This window comes from Mustela putorius, unplaced genomic scaffold (assembly GCF_011764305.1).
Source record: "Mustela putorius furo isolate JIRA1106 unplaced genomic scaffold, ASM1176430v1.1 tig00000508_pilon_pilon_pilon, whole genome shotgun sequence".
Lineage (NCBI taxonomy): Eukaryota > Metazoa > Chordata > Mammalia > Carnivora > Mustelidae > Mustela > Mustela putorius.
The window spans coordinates 848276-864504 of NW_025421402.1; the positions used below are offsets into that span (position 1 = coordinate 848276).

Below are 16229 nucleotides of genomic sequence, written 5' to 3' on the forward strand. Positions count from 1 at the left end.
ATCTACATAATTGCCCCCACTTTCTCTGACCCTCTTAGTTCGATCAGTTTTATAGCAGAAGAGTAAAAAAATATTTTTATTCAGTGAGAGCTTTTGAGATTGAATGCTATAATTAAATGCTGATTGTTTTTCTAAATAGACTATTTCAGTTTTAAAAAACCCTAATTATCTCCATTCTAGGAGGTTTTTAAGGTTGTGATGAAAAGCGGAGCTGATATTCAGTGAGACCACAAGAGCCTGTACCACCTGTGTTCCTCAGCATCTCACTGCGCTGAGGGAGAGCCAATTACAATGTTCAACAGATTGTTCGTTTCTGAAGATCTTAAAAGTTGATCAGTTTAGAAACAGAGGTACACAAACCCTCTTCAGTTTGAATTTGTGATTAAAACAGTCTGTGCTGTGTAATAAAAGAGTCTGTGGATAGAGGATGCTGGTTGAAGGTGATGATATTGTTTTTGTCGTCCTAGATGGGGGAACGATTTGATCCATGTCTCTTAGAACTGTCTTTTTTTTTTTTTTTAAGATTTTATTTATTTATTTGACATAGAGACAATGAAAGGGGGAACACAAGCAGGGGGAGGGGCAGAGGGAGAAGCAGGCTTCCCTCTGAGCAGGGAGCCCAATGTGCGGCTGGATCCCAGGACCCCAAGATCATGACCTGAGCCGAAGGCAGACACTCAACATCTGAGCCACCCAGGCGCCCCTAGACCTGTCTTGATAAGGAAGTACTTAGAGAGGGATAGGCTGTCACTCACTAATCAAAAATCAAGGAGCAGGAGTAGCAGAAGTAAATCTGGCAAAATTAATCCGTCTACTTTCGGATACTTCTTATACCAGAAAACCCATCGGCTTCAAAGCAGATTCCTAGGTGGTACCACTTCTAGAGACCCTGTATTCCAGAAAGCAATTTGGGGATAAGGGGAATGGAAGGATGAATTTTTTCAGTATTATATTTTCTAACCACATTATGTCGTAATCAGATACCTTTTAAAATTATAGTCTGTTGATTAATAAGTCAGTGGTGGGTTACCTATACTAGCAATTTTGCTTAATAGCAGGACAAAATTGGAGTGATTTAAGAATGTGTGATCTAATATATGTGAAAATCTTCCCATCAAAACACTGAAAAGTTAAAGAATAAGTTTTCAAAATTTTCATATAAAATCTTGGGGAAAAAATGTTTTATCCCCCCCCCGAAATCTGTTTTTAGTTAATCCGGAAATGGGAGTAAAATATTTTATTGAGTCTAAATATAGGCTTTATTATATTAAAAGAAAATATATTAAAAGAAAAGCTATTTACAGGTAATTTGTTACTAAATAAAATCTTGGAGGAACACTTTAAATTACCAAAAAGGTAAGGTAACAATAAACACAGGAAATATAAATGAATAAAGTGTTCACAGAGTCATGCTGCTTTCTGGGCTATAAATAACCCCCCAACTCTGCCACTATTATTAGCACATATGAACAAAAGAAGATGCCCGAAATAGAAAGGGGAAGAGCATCTCGGTGAGCCTTGTATTCCACAGGGTAGGAAATGTTTCTAGCAAGCTTATGAATTTAGGGGGTTAATTGATTTTTAAAAAGGACATTTCCATGCTGTCTCTCTGCCAAGGAAATTCTTTAACTGGCATGTTTGTAAAATTGGCAGGCTGATGTTTCCTCTGGGTGACACAAGGTGTGATGAAGAATTTTATCTTTACTTCCTTACTAAAATCAGCACTGATTGCTCTCTTTTTTGTGAACTTATTTGGTTATTATCAGATCACCTCTATGAACGATCGATCGGTCAGTGCAGTTGACGTTGGAAGGCGGGCAGGGGGAGTACCTAGTGGGCAGCCCTGGAAAAAAGCCAGGTCTCAGTTTCATCAGGGCCACCAGTGAGCTCTGTGGCTTTGGTCAGAGCATTTATATATAACTTTGAACCACAGTTTCCTGATTGACTAATGTGGCAAACATATTGATCTCCAATAATCCAGGCATCGTGCTAAGCAGTAGGGATACAAGGTAAATAAAAATATCTTGTCCCTGCTCACAAGCCACCCGTGGCTGAAGGGTCGGACGTGTGAACACATAATCAGAATTTACAAAGAATGTATCATAGAGTTGATAGGTGTGAGAACACAGGGCAGAGGACCTCTCTGTGAAAGGGGCACTGGGGAAACATTTCTATTTTATTTTACTTTATATACCAGAAGAACTCACATGCATGAATATGACAGATGTAATTTCTGATGGTCTGGTTATTAATTTGTTTCTTTTTGACTATTAAATTATGAGTACAGTTATTTGAGAGCCAATTAGAAAACTAGTTCAGAGTGAGAGAAACAAAATTTCAAGTACTTTTTGTCTTGTTTTTAATCGGTATAGACCAGAATTAAATGAAGATTTATTTTTTCAAATTTGAATATATTTTCCCATAAGTAGGAATGATACTGTTTTTTAAATAGTCCTGTTTTTGGTGGTTTGTAGGATATATAATTACAGAGAAGTGGTATTTAGTAATTTAAGATTTAAAAAAAAAATCAGTTACTTAATCACAAACAATAGGTATATTTTGATGAAAGTGATCATCTTCTAAGCAAAATAAGTATTAGAATTGCATCTCTCCGGTAGAAACTTTTTATTTTCCTATGATCAGTAAGACAGCTCTGTGATTATTTTATTTAGCATTTTCCCAATGGATATTTTTGTGGGCCTGCTATGTGCAGTGTCAAACAAGATAAATAATATCTTGTAGAATTATATATTCCAATGTCTTTTTAGAATGAAATATTTGAAAAGATACGTGAGGGGCCCCTGGGTAGCTCAGTGGGTTAAAGCCTCTGCCTTTGGCTCAGGTCATGATCTTGGGGTCCTGGGATCGAGTTCCGCATCAGGCTCTTGGCTCAGTGGGGACCCCGCATCCCCCACCCCCGTCCTCTGCCTGCCTCTCTGACTACTTGTGATCTCTGTCTATCAAATAAATAAATAAAATCTTAAAAAAAAAAAAGATATGTGACCTCATTTTTAACCAGGAAATAGAGGGAAGCCTCTTTTCTTCAGCAATATGCAAATTAATTTTGAGTATGCAAATAATTTGAGCAGACATTGATTTAGAATTTACTGTTGTGAATAATTCCCACTTTGATGATTGCTTTTGTTAAAACTAAATGTCAATCAGAGATAAAGTGTAAAATAAGAGCAATCTGTCCAGTGCACTTGAATGTTATTGATGGGCTATCATAAACCATTATTACCCTTATACGTTGAACTGCAAAGGCAAAAGTCCCATGTCTGTGTCCAGTGTCCACCTCTTCATTTATCCCATTCATACAGGCTTCTCTCTGGCTGCTCTTTGCTTTCCTCCTTTTATCATTTTGGACCAGGGTGAGGATATACTAGTCAGGAGTCTTTCTGAGTCCTCTAGGCAGGTGTTCAGAAAACATAAGCATCATAGTTCGAATTTAGAACAAGTACAAGTGTATATAAAAGCTCTTCTGGTTTCATTTGATTTTCTTTCCTTTTTTTTGGTTAAGAAACAATAGTGTTTATTTATCATGTTTGGCTTAGAATTTCGTTGGTATTCCATTCTTTTAATTTTAAAAAGAAACCAAACTCAATAACATCTTTAAGAAACAAAGTAGTTTGCAGTGAAGGGTGGGTGAGGAAGTTATATGAAGATTGAGTGGGAACCTCAACCCAAGGACATAATAGACAAGAAACAATTTTTTTCCCTCCCTTTTCTTCAGAAGTAGTCTTCCGCATGGTTTAATGTGCTAACATAACCCCGGTTCCAATATTTCAAAAGATACAGAACTTCCCAGCATGATGATAAAGTTTTCCTGTGTTCCAATAATAAAACCTCAACGTACCAGTGATTTCCAGTTCCTTTGTGGCTCAGCAACTTGTGAAGACCAACTAGCTCTTAAGTACTCAGCCTGCAGTATCAGTGTGGGAGTCGGAAACAGATGTTCACGGGACAATGCCATTTGTTGTCACTGTCGATACTATGTGGCAACTTTCCCAAACGAAATTGTTTGTGGATGGAAAAGAATGTAAGCAGTGATTCATGCCCAGGAATTTTTTTTTTTTTTTTTTTTTTTTTTTGGGCTGCAGGCTAACCGTATTTTATTTGCTTTAAATCATAGAACATTAGTGGATTAAAAGTTTTAGGATAACTTACTATTAGACTTTTACATTTTTTTGGTCCAGCATTTCCTTTTAAAAGGAGTCAGTAATTTAGGTGGTTTATTGAAAATACTAAATGCCTTAGTTTTGTCAGAGAATTCAGATAAATGAATGACATTCCTTGATTAATATTTTTATTCATGATTTGGAAGCATAGAGAATTCAAAATAATCAAACATTAAGTAGAAACATTTATTGGTTAAAAAAAGAAACATTTATTGTTGACAGTTGGCATTGCATTGGTTTGAAATTTTCATGAATATTACAAAGGGGTATCCACTAACTTGTAGTTACAATAAGAGGCAATGGATTTATCTGTGCCAATTAAATATTAATTTATAGAGAGCCTTAAAAGGTGCTCACAATGAAATAGGCACAACAAAGCTACTTAAAAGTGAGGCCCACCATGTCATACGACACACACATAAGCCATCTTCTTGGAAAAAAAACTAACAAGAATTCAAAGCATAATATCTATCATTCTGGTGCCGTTTTTATAAAAACAAATTCTAATCCACAAATGAAAGTCTTTTCATGTTTATTCATAACAACAGATGCCTAAGGCCATAATTATAAAATGTTTTATGTTCCTTTAAATAATAGGTATCTCTTATAATTAGGTTTCTACATCACAGAAAAATTATTTTAAGAGACATGAAACAGAATCTGACTTTTAAACAACAGCCAAAGGAAAGATTGGCATCACATGTCCTGGAAGGGTCCTAGACTAGGAAGCAAGAATTTGGAGTTCTAGTTCCTCTAACCATCACTTTAATAAGTTGTGGTTGTGTGCTCCTCTCTTGCTGGCTCTTCTTTGTCTCACCTGCAAGACAGTGGATCAGGCTGATGACCTCTAGGATTTTTTCAGGCTCTCAACGGTTTTTGAGTCTAGTTTGGTAGTAAAACCTTTTGAGACCTCAAATTTTACTTTTTAGCAGTCACTGTTAGGGATTTCTTTAGACTACAAACACCTATGAGTATCTGATGAAAGCTATTATTAGTCTCTCCTGAAAAAATGCATAAGCAAAATTTTGCATGCAAGCATAGGACTTCATAGAACCCCTCAGAGGCTAGGGGTGGTCCCAGGTTTAGAACCCTGTGGCTCTCTAAAGGAGGGTTGGTGTCCTTGTGTTTCTGTTAGTTGGCCAACTAAAGAGCTGTATAGTACTTGAAAGAAATACTATGTGTGCACAACTTAAGTATAGGGTTACAAAGAATGACCCTAAACCCTGGCTAGAGTCTTTGCTTTAGAACAGGAAGTGAACGAACCGAGCGAGGTATGGTTACATCTCCCCATCAGCAAACCCAGACTGGTTATTGTTGTGATTGTTGTTGTTTTTAATTGGTGAAAAATGCAAAATTAAGTATTCCTAGCAAAGAGATGATGCCCCTAGGGAATACTGAAATACTCAAAGTGACTGGAGAAAGTCATCATTTAAGTAAATAAATACAAACCAGAAATTAGTTCTAATTCAGATTTAGGATTATGTAAACTGCTAAATTCCTTCCAATATACCTCTTTCTCTTTTTAAACCATTCATGGGCAGTTCTACCCTTTCCCTAAATTATCATTCGAAGAAAGCTTTGGACTTTTAAAAGTACTTTCATACATAGGATCTCATTTGATCCTTTAGTTACTATCATTTTTTTTAATGCTTAGTACATAACTAAACATGTGTGATTCCTTTTAATAACTCGTGTTGCCTCAGAAATTTACTAAACCACTCATTTCACCTAGAAAAATGCGGATGCTTAAGTAAAATTTCTTTCTGCCTTCATAACTAGAGCTTTTAAACTCTCAAACGGAAACTTGTTCGTGGGCTCTCTTTTACATTGTTCGAATTTATTAATTTCTCTAGGTTAAGGTCAAATTCGATAGATTTATGTCCCCTGTCTCTGGCACCCACAGCACCTATCAGGCATGAGCCAGAAAACAGAAACTCTTATCCCGATGTTCCAGGAAGGCCCCCAATTCTACTTGACAGAAATGATTTCAATTAGGGAGTCCCTGGCCTACTTTTTCTGTTGCACGAGAACAAATGTTATTGGTATAAGGGGAAATCCTTGGATACCAGATAACCCGCTCACGCCGTGGAGCAGAGTTACTTAGAGCGCTCCGAATCCCATCTTTGATCTCTGGCGATATTTTTCTCTGTTATGTCACAGAGGTCACCTGGCTCATGTGTGACAAACTGCTTGCATAAGTCACTGTGCCAGTGGCAGAGATTTGTAACCATGCCCCTGGTCCATTGCCTTTGAATTATTTCACAGGCCCGCTGCTTTACATTTACACTCTGTCGGAAGATGAACAGGGGAAGGGAGTAAAATCAAGGGCAGGGGCTCATCCTGAAGGACAGGGGGAAACAGGTGGAAGGTTAATGGCCCTGGAGCGATTCCACAAGCCTCTCAGGCTTGATATATGGGCCTCGGGCCTAAAACGGGCATTGGCTTTCAAAGATATATTATTTCATTTGAGGAGAGACATTCTGGAGTTCCCGCATTTGTCTGCTGATAGATGATCCTCTGTCCACAATTGGTTATGGCGTGTGAGTTTTCCTTGGGCCTGCTCCCGTACATAAAAATTTTGCTGAGCTCTCCAACCTTTCACATGCCTTTAAGAATGGGACGTGTGCAAGCCCGTTGGCAGGCTGTTGGATTTTGTTGCTGCTATTTTAGTAGTTCCCTTTTGAACCATGAGGCAAGTGCGGGATGAAAGACACTTCTGTTCATTCATACATAACTTGATAAGAGTGGCCTTGCCCCCAAAGAGGGGCGGGGGGACATGAAAGGGATCTTGGGAATCAGACGTGTGTCAGTTTGCTAAGATAAACTCAGTACAATAGTCAGTCATTTGGGTTTCAGAAGTGGCTTCCATAAAAGATAGAAACCACCGAACAGCTCTTGAGTTTGTGACTCTTTTTTTTTTTTTTTTAAGATTTTATTTATTTATTTGACAGAGAGAGATCACAAGTAGACAGAAAGTCAAGCAGAGAGAGAGGGGGAAGCAGGCTCCCTGCTGAGCAGAGAGCCTGATGCGGGACTCGATCCCAGGACACTGAGATCATGACCTGAGCCGAAGGCAGCGGCTTAACCCACTGAGCCACCCAGGCGCCCCAAGTTTGTAACTCTTTTTTTGCCCTCTCCTTAAGCTTTTAATAAATGGGTTACTCTATTTTATGACTGTGTTCGGAAAGTTTGAAGTGATCCGGGGTCAGGGGGTGAACCAAGCGCTGGAAAAAAGATGCTTCATAGAGACTGATGATTGATTGGCCCTACAAGAACCGGTAGGCAACACTACCAAAAATCTGTCTAATGGCTCAAATGCTACAAATGCATTGAATTGATCACCCGATGAACGGAACCAGTCTCTTGAATAAACCTTGTGTGGCCTTTTTAAAAAGTTGTCCTACGGAGTCTAAGACTGCAAAAGTCACTTAGCCCCTGCCTCCAAATATCCATAGATTTAATAGTCCTTAAAATACTAGGGAATTCTAAAATGCCTTAATTTATAAGTATTCTAAAATCAATTATTATTTTTTTTTTTTATTTTTATTTGCATTTATTCTGTGCAAATTTACTCCCGGGCCATAAGTTTTTGTTTCTTCAGTTTCTTCTGGGATATCTTTTTCTTCTGTGCAACCTCCTCTTCTGGTTTAGGAACAATCTGCTCTTTTTCAGTAAGGATCATCTCAATGTGGCAGGGAGAGCTCATGTATGGGTTAATGCGACCATGAGCCCTGTAAGTCCTATGCCGCATCTTGGGGGCTTTGTTCACCTGAATGTGCTCAATGACCAGAGAATCGACATCTAAACCCTTAAGTTCAGCATTACTCTCTGCGTTTTTAAGCATGTGCAGTAAAAATTCAGCACTCTTCTTGGGCCACCGACCCTGTGTCCAGCCCCACTGTTTGGCCTGGGCACACCTACCAACTCCACCATTGTAGCGACGGAATGGCACACACTGCTTCTGCAAAGTGACGTCTTTCAGATACTTGGTGGCTTTTCGGATATGCATACCCTTGATGGCCTGGGCAGTTTCACGTGTGTTCTTAAAGTGAACACGGAGATTTGAACCTCTTGACTTGCATGATTTCGTAGGGTTTTCCGGGTCAAGCGAATAGCGAACCATTTTCAGAGGTCACCCCAGGCCGCTGAGAGGAAGAGTCTAAAATCAATTATTAACTATGGTTTTGGGTATGTTTTTGTGAAATACTTGGCTTTATAATTTCTGGTAATTGTTGTCAGAAAAAGAATGTGTATTTTTTTCAATAAATGTGAAGTCAAATGTGAAGTCAAAATGAGCTCTGTCATTAACTATCTAAACAAAAGGTGAGTTTTCTTTCCGGTTCTTTTGTGTTCCACTGCCTTTATATTTGGTGAATACCCACACCACTGAGTTAAAGTGTCAAAATTCTATTTGTGGACATTTTTAACCTGAATAGCTTTGTCAAAAGCAAATTCTCCCCTTGGAGAAACTTTTCCATTATCATTATAGATGCGTTGGTATTTATAATAAGTTAATACTGGGCAACCAGTCTGATAATATATGAATACCAGTAGGAATTTGATTTTTGAATGTGGGACACTGATGGCAACCGATTATAGATACATTCACTTATATTTCACAAGGTACCTTTATCACAGTCCTTTTCAGACAAAAGCCTAGCCCTTAGTAGAAAGGTATAGAAAGGTGGACTGTCTGACCATTGGCTCTGTTGAAGTGGGCTTTTAAAGATGTTCTGTTCTTCTTTTTCTCTGGAATATTATAAAGCATGAGTTAGACCAGGAGTGGGGAGACTGGAGAGAGACATTTTTAGTACCTGCAGGAAGGAAACAGAAAAGCTTTTTTTAAAGGAAGGCTTCAGAATCACTAATTCTACAGGGCGTTGAATGATGAGTGTTAGCAGTCAAGAGAATTTGCTTTTCCACTTGTTGCTTGGGTAAATGGATAAAAGGCAGCCAAGAACCCCAGGCTCCCCGGTTGGGGGTACCATAGATAACATCATCCTGACAGAAGGGCAGGTCCCAAATCACACAGGCATGCTTTTCCATCGCAGCGTAATGGGGTTGTTTTAGTCCTTTTTGCCTGTGACCTAAACACCCTGTTTTTCATGTTTGAAAAGTTACCAACTTCATTTCAGTCCTACTTACCCTTCTTCTGTGGTATTTCCCTGTCTGTAGACCACAATCCTGTGGGTTATGTCAGTGCCTCAAGCAAAGATCAGATCAAAGGATCTGACATAATGGCAGCTCGTTCTGAATTAGTAAATAACAGGCGGTCTTCTGCATCTGTCAGAGGCCCCCAGCTCAGATGGACACCTCCATAAGCTGATCCATAGGAAGCCAAATACTTGCAAACAGTCTCTTAATTGCTCATTTGCAGTTGGACAAAATGCTAAACGCAGAAAGACTTCAAAGCCACTGGAATCTGCATTGGAAACAGGATCTCAATACACATAGTCGCTTATTGTTGCAAAATTAGAATAACAAATGTTCCCAGCATGAAGCCAACATAAACTTGCCTGAGTATTATTCAACCTGAGACTTATTCAACTTTTTCCTTTTTTAAAGGGCAATAGAAAAAGGCGAACTTCTGTTTGCTATTCTATACTGTTCATGTTAATGATATATTTAGGTTTCCATCACACTTTGTATTTTTACGTGTAATTACCCGTATTAAAAAAAAAACACTCATTAGTGTTCTGTTCCACTGACTTAATTATGCCCTTAATTAAATCTTGACTAACTGGGGGTCACTGCAGTGTCAGTGGGATTTGTCACTGTTCGTCAGCAGGTGTCTGGTTGCATCTATTTCTGGTTTTCCTATGGTTTCAATCTTTTTAAGAGCTCGTTTTTTTCCTAAATGCCCGAGAAGGAGCGTTCTCATTGGAGGGAAGGAATACCAGATACATGACGGGCAACTGTTCTCCAAAGCTTGTTTGTAAGAGGACATGTTCGTTATTAGTTCAGGAAAATCTCCTGATTAGGGGAAAGATGTCAGAAACAGATTTAGGTACAACAGATGCACTTTTTAAAAAATGAACATGTTTACACTTCTAGAAATTATGATACGAGTGTATATAATTCTGAAAGTTTCTTAAGGACCAACAAATGGTTGTTATGAGAATATAACATAAGATGTTTTCTAGGTACCAGGGTACCTTGTATTAGTTAATGATTTGGCTCACATTTGTCACTGTAAAAATAGAAAACAAATTACAAAATTAGGAAATCAGGCTGTCTTTTATGTGTCTAATGTACACAGAAAAGTCAGTTCATTATTTTGAAGGAGTTTTAACAATATATTAAGACTGCTATACATTCACATTTCATATTAGAATGTTTTAGACTCATGATTTTAGCATTTACTTAAGGGAGGTATAATTCCCATGTTTATGTACATAATAGGCACCTAATGTTGATCTGAGTAATTGATTAGTCCAGTAAGGCTTTTATAATTAGTTGTCAGCTTTTCAACATAAGCTCTCAAAACACCTGCTGTGAATCCAAAACTCTTACATTTATTAATCAGTTTTTAATTTAAAAATATATTGAAGCTACATGAAAAGCATTTTTTTTTTTTTCTTGAGCCCTAAGAAACTCAACTCAGACTCTATGTCTCTGAGTTTTTCAGCCTAGAAAGTTATGGACTCTGAAATCCTCATTTTAAAAATAATAACTTATTTTCATTTAAAGGTGAAAAGTCACAGTTTTTCTATCAGTTAAGATGTTTTTCAGAACCCAGATTTCTAATGGTAACTTTAAATGAGACAGTAAGTTACAGATATCAGAATATCATGTGTTGTGACCTTATTTTATTCTGTCATTACATGAACAATTTAATTTTTACTGGTTTACCTACAAATACGGTAGGCCAGAGTCAGAGGAATTTTATTTATTTATTTTTTGGTAAAGATTTTATTTACTTATTTGTCAGAGAGAGAGAGAGAGATCACAAGAAGGCAGACAGGCAGGCAGAGAGAGGGGGAAGCAGACTCCCTGCTGAGCAGGGAGCCTGACATGGGGCTTGAGCCCAGAACCCTGAGATCATGACCTGAGCTGAAGGCAAAGGGTTAACCCACTGAGCCACCCAGGTGCCCTGAGTCAGAGGAATTTTAAAAGAAATGTATATAATAGTTCAACTTATTATATTTCTGAAATTCAAATCAATTCAGTTCATCCTAAAGCATTCATTCCAGCTCTCTTCCTCCCCCGCCCCCACCCCTTAAGAAAGGGAGAGGAGAGAGGGAGAGAGAGAATCCCAAGCAGGCTCCATGCCCAGCACAGAGCCCAAGAAGGGCTTGATCTCAGAACCCTGAGATCATGACCTGAGCCAGAATCAAGAGTTGGACTATTAACTGACTGAGCCACCCAGACATCCCATCAGCTGTCTCTTCTTTTTTTTTTTTTTCTTTTTTAAGATTTTATGTATTTATCTGACAGAGAGAAATCACAAATAGACGGAGAGGCAGGCAGAGAGGGGGTGGGGAAGCAGGCTCCCTGCTGAGCAGAGAGCCGGATGCGGGACTCGATCCCAGGACCCTGAGATCATGACCTGAGCGGAAGGCAGCGGCTTAACCCACTGAGCCACCCAGGCGCCCTCAGCCGTCTCTTCTTAAGTAACAAAAATTCTCATTTGTTAGCCTGGTAATTCTCAGTGTGATTCTCATATGACATTTCTTTTAGGTTTTCTTGTCACTTGTACGTAATTTTTAAGTAGGTGAGTATACTTGGTTTTTAAATGGATTCAGATGAGGAGATGATAAGGATTTTTATGTATTCTGCGGATTCCCGTACAGTCTGATTGTCCCTGGATAATGAGACTAGAATATCCATGGAAGCAGCATGACCTCTAGATTTCCTTAAATTTATGTAATTGAAGTGATAAATGTACAATTTAATGACCATAGGCTTGGTCAGGTATTTTTATTTTTTTATTTTTTTTAAAAAATATTTTATTTATTTATTTGACAGACAGAGATCACAAGTAGACAGAGAGGCAGGCAGAGAGAGGGAGAAGCAGGCTCCCTGCTGAGCAGAGAGCCCGATGTGGGGCTCGATCCCAGGACCCTGAGATCATGACCTGAGCTAAAGGCAGAGGCTTAACCCACTGAGCCACCCAGGTGCCCCTTATTTTTTATTTTTTATTTTTTAAGATGTATTTCTTTCTCTGAGATAGAGAGAGCATGAGAAGAGCCAGAGAGAGAATCTCAAGCAAACGCCTTGCCCAGCAAAGAGCCCAACAGGGGCCTTGATCTCACAACCCTCAGATCATGACTTGAGCCAAAATCAACAGTAGGAAGCTTAACAGACTGAGCCACCCAGGCGCCCCTGGTCAGGTAATTTTAAGGTGACTTCATCGTCCAATAAAATTTATCAAGTGGTAGTTATGGGCCAGTTAACATTTTAGGACTTGGAGATTGCGCACAAAGAGGCTAGACAAACCCTTCTCTCAAGGAGTGTTCTTTGTTAGATATATTTTAGTGATTTGAATGTTTTTAGAATAATCACACTAACATACACAAAGCGTCTGTAATTTAGCGAACTAGCCTCATCAAGAATGAAACGTGCAGGGAATGGAATGTTTCTGTCCCTCCTGTGTTGGAGCCTCCAGGAAATGTCACCAGTTCTCCGACCCTGTGTCTGTCATGAGTTCAAGGACAGCCCTTGGATATAGTCAAGGGTTACTTTAATAGTTAGTGTTCCTTTCTGAAGCTCCGAGTCAAAGAAAAAAAACAGAAGTGATTAAGGAGAATAATAATTTTTTCATAAACTTACAGTTAGTGACTTTAGGTAAATTAATCATGAAGAAGAGGTGGGAATCATAGGGATAAAGAGTGATTTTTAAAGCTCAGTAGATGGGACTCCTGGGTGGCTCAGTCCATCAAGCGTCTTGCCTTCGAGTCAGGTCATGATCCTGGAGTCTAGGACCCAGTTGCACATCAGGCTCCTTGCTCAGCAGGGGTGGGGAGGGGACGTCTGCTTCTTCTGCTTGTGTTCTGGCTCTCTCTCTCACTCCGAGGGAAAAAAAAACTTGATAGAATCTCTAGGAATATTTACTCAAAGCTCTTATTTGTGTAGATTTCATAGATCTGCCATTAATCTTAGAGAATCATGAGTTATATTGTGCAGTTTCATTAGAAAAAAATGGGGGCACCTGGGTGGCTCAGTGGGTTAAGCCTCTGCCTTCAGCTCTGGTCATGATCCCAGGGTTCTGGGATCGAGCCCCGCATCGGGTTCTCTGCTCAGCGGGGAGCCTGCTTCTTCCTCTCTCTCTGCCTGCTTCTCTGCCTACTTGTGATCTCTGTCAAATAAATAAATAATTTTTTTTAAAAAAAGAAAAGAAAAAAATACATGAATCCTCTTCTGGTAACTTCTCATTCATTGGTCGATCCTGCAATAATAATAACAAACATTTTTGGCATAAGTATCATAGTGTCCTATACCCCTAAATACAAAAGGTAATAGGAAAGCAAATTAACCAAAAGGGGATCCAGTTTTCTACCCACAAAATAATGCTGTGGTTTAACATGGCTAAAATCTGGTGTGTTAAGAATTCTGTCACAGGGCCATGTAGTTGAGTGGTTTTACACCAGGTCGGATCACTTGAGGATGATGAGCAGACAGAGGTATCCAGGTTCTGCCCCAGAGGAGGCTCCAGTGTGAGTTACTGCTCCTGCCTCTTTTTTTTTTTTTAATATTTTATTTATTCATTTGACAGAGACCACAAGTAGGCAGAGCAACAGACAGAGAGAGAGAGGGAGAAGCAGGCGCCCTGCTGAGCAGAGAGCCTGATGTGAGGCTTGATCCCAGGACCCTGGGATCATGACCAGAGCCGAAGGCAGAGGCTTAACCCACTGAGCCACCCAGGTGCCCCCTGCGTCTTAAAAATTATTTTATTTATTATGAGAGAGAGGGAGAGTACAAGCAGGGGGAACAACCAAGGCGGAGGGAGAAGCTGGCTCCCTGCTGAACAAGGATCGTGGTGTGGGGTTTGATGGCAGGACCCCGAGATCATGACCTGAGCCGAAGGCAGATGTTTAACCGACTGAGCCACCGAGGCATCCCATGCTCCTGCCTCTTTTGAGTTACTGCTGATCTGGGAGGAGCAGTCCTGCCTTCTGGGGGTGGGAGGAGGAGGGCCAGGGCCAGCAGGTCCCTCACCCATCCCTCCCGGTTACAGGTTATTTACTTCGCTTCGGGAAGCCTCAGTCTCCTCATCTGTAAAACATAATGTTACTTCTTTCGGAGGTTTTATGGGAGATCATAAGATTTAACACAAATCAAGTTTCTGGGAGTAAATGTTCAGGAAATACCAGTTTCCTTTTTTCTTAATTGGTGCTTGAAAATCTCCAATGCTAAATTAGATTCCTTTGGCAAATACTTCCGGCACGGTGCAAGGGTAGCTCCCTCCCTCTTCCCCAGACAGACTCCCGGGTGCCTGGGTGGCGCAGATCTATCTGTGCATCGGCTGGCTCTTGGGTGTCCGCTCAGGTCCTGATCTCAGCGTCTCATGAGGTCGAACCCCGTGTCCGGCTCTGCTCTCAGCATGGAGTCTGCTTGAGGTTGATTCCCTCGCCCTCTGCCTCTCCCACTCATGCTCTCTGTCTCTCTCTCAAATAAATCTTTAAAACAAAACAAAACAAAACAGAGGACTCTGATACAGACATGAGATGGATTTGGAGTCAAGCAAACTTGGCCTCAAATCCTAGCTTTGCCACTTGCTGGCCAGGTGCTCTCGGGAAAGTGCCTTAACTCTAGTGTCCTCATCTATAAAATAGGGATAATGTGCAGCATATTTAAAAATACCATATATTTAAAATTAAATAGTAGTTGCAGAGTGCATGGTCCTAGGATGTAGTCAGAGATGAATTAGAAGTGGTATCTACCTGGGGCCTCAGGTAGTTCAGTCACTTGAGTGTGTGACTCTTGATTTCGGCACAGGTCATGATCTTTTGGGGTTGTGAGATTGAGTCCCACGTGGGGCTTCGCACTGGGCATGGAACCTGCTCGAGGTTCTTTCTTTCTCTCTGCCTCTGGCCCCCTTCTCATCCTGATGTCTCACATGTGCTCACTCTCTCTGTCTCTGTCTCTCAAGTAAAAAATACAAAGAAGGTAACGATCACTACCCTCAAAGAGGAGGGTACATGTGTTTGAAGATGTGTGTGAATATGCTGTTTGGGGGGAAGAGCTAAAATGCTGTTCCTGAACTTGGATTTCAACATGACCAAAGCAAGAATTATATTTTGGAATTTCTACTTTAAAGAAACACCTGCTAAAGACCAACAGGATTTATTGTTTAACAAATAGGTTTATTCATGCATATTTGATACTAGCTTTAGAGTTAAATAGGATTTTATGAGAGTTTTCCTTTTCCTTTTTTTTTTTTTTTTTAAAGGTTTTATTTTTTAAGTATCTCCACACCCAACATGGGGCTCGAACTGACAACTCAGATCTAGAATCCTGTGCTCCATCAACTGAGTCAGCCAGGCGCCGCGCCCCTAGGAGACCGTTTTCCTAAGTCTTTATGATGCTACAATTTCTCTTGGGTCTGATGTAAGGCCTGCTTCGTCCCTCATCACCGCCGAAAGATGGAGGGAAGAGATTAGTCTGTGAGATGATCAGCCTGTCTGCGCAGCAGTAAGGGTCCTGACATGCTGGTGGAGTCAGGGTGGAGAGGAAAGAACTAGGAGTCCAGTAGATTCTTCACTGTTGTTCAGTGACTTTGTCTTCCTTCTACTAGTTTGTTGACCAAGGGTTATTTACACCAAATAATTATATCTTTTATTAATGGGAGGGTATGAGGATGGAGAGAGAATGACTTCCAGAAACTTCTTTAGAAATAAATTTAAAAAAACAACAACAACAACTCAGATAATTACATTACAGTATGAGGACTGCAATAATAGAGGTCCCAGAAGGAGAGTAAAATCTCCACAGTGTGAGTCCCCTTTTCTCTCTGTAACTTTGACCTGGGCTGAAATTCGGGACAAAGAGACAAATTTTAGGCCAATTTCAGCCCAGGTCAGAGTTAGAGAAAAGGGGACTTCCATTGCT

At 39.9% G+C, this 16229-nt stretch overlaps 2 protein-coding genes across 5 annotated transcripts in view; one reads left to right on the forward strand and one right to left on the reverse strand.

The window, feature by feature from the left end:
• NR5A2 (nuclear receptor subfamily 5 group A member 2) overlaps nt 1–16229 on the forward strand; it is a 138568-nt gene that overhangs the window by 39352 nt on the left and 82987 nt on the right. The window lies entirely within an intron of this gene.
• LOC123392335 (60S ribosomal protein L17-like) lies at nt 7706–8331 on the reverse strand. The gene has a single exon (XM_045080990.1). The coding sequence runs from the start codon at nt 8299–8301 to the stop codon at nt 7747–7749; it is 555 nt and encodes a 184-aa protein (XP_044936925.1). The 5' UTR covers nt 8302–8331; the 3' UTR covers nt 7706–7746.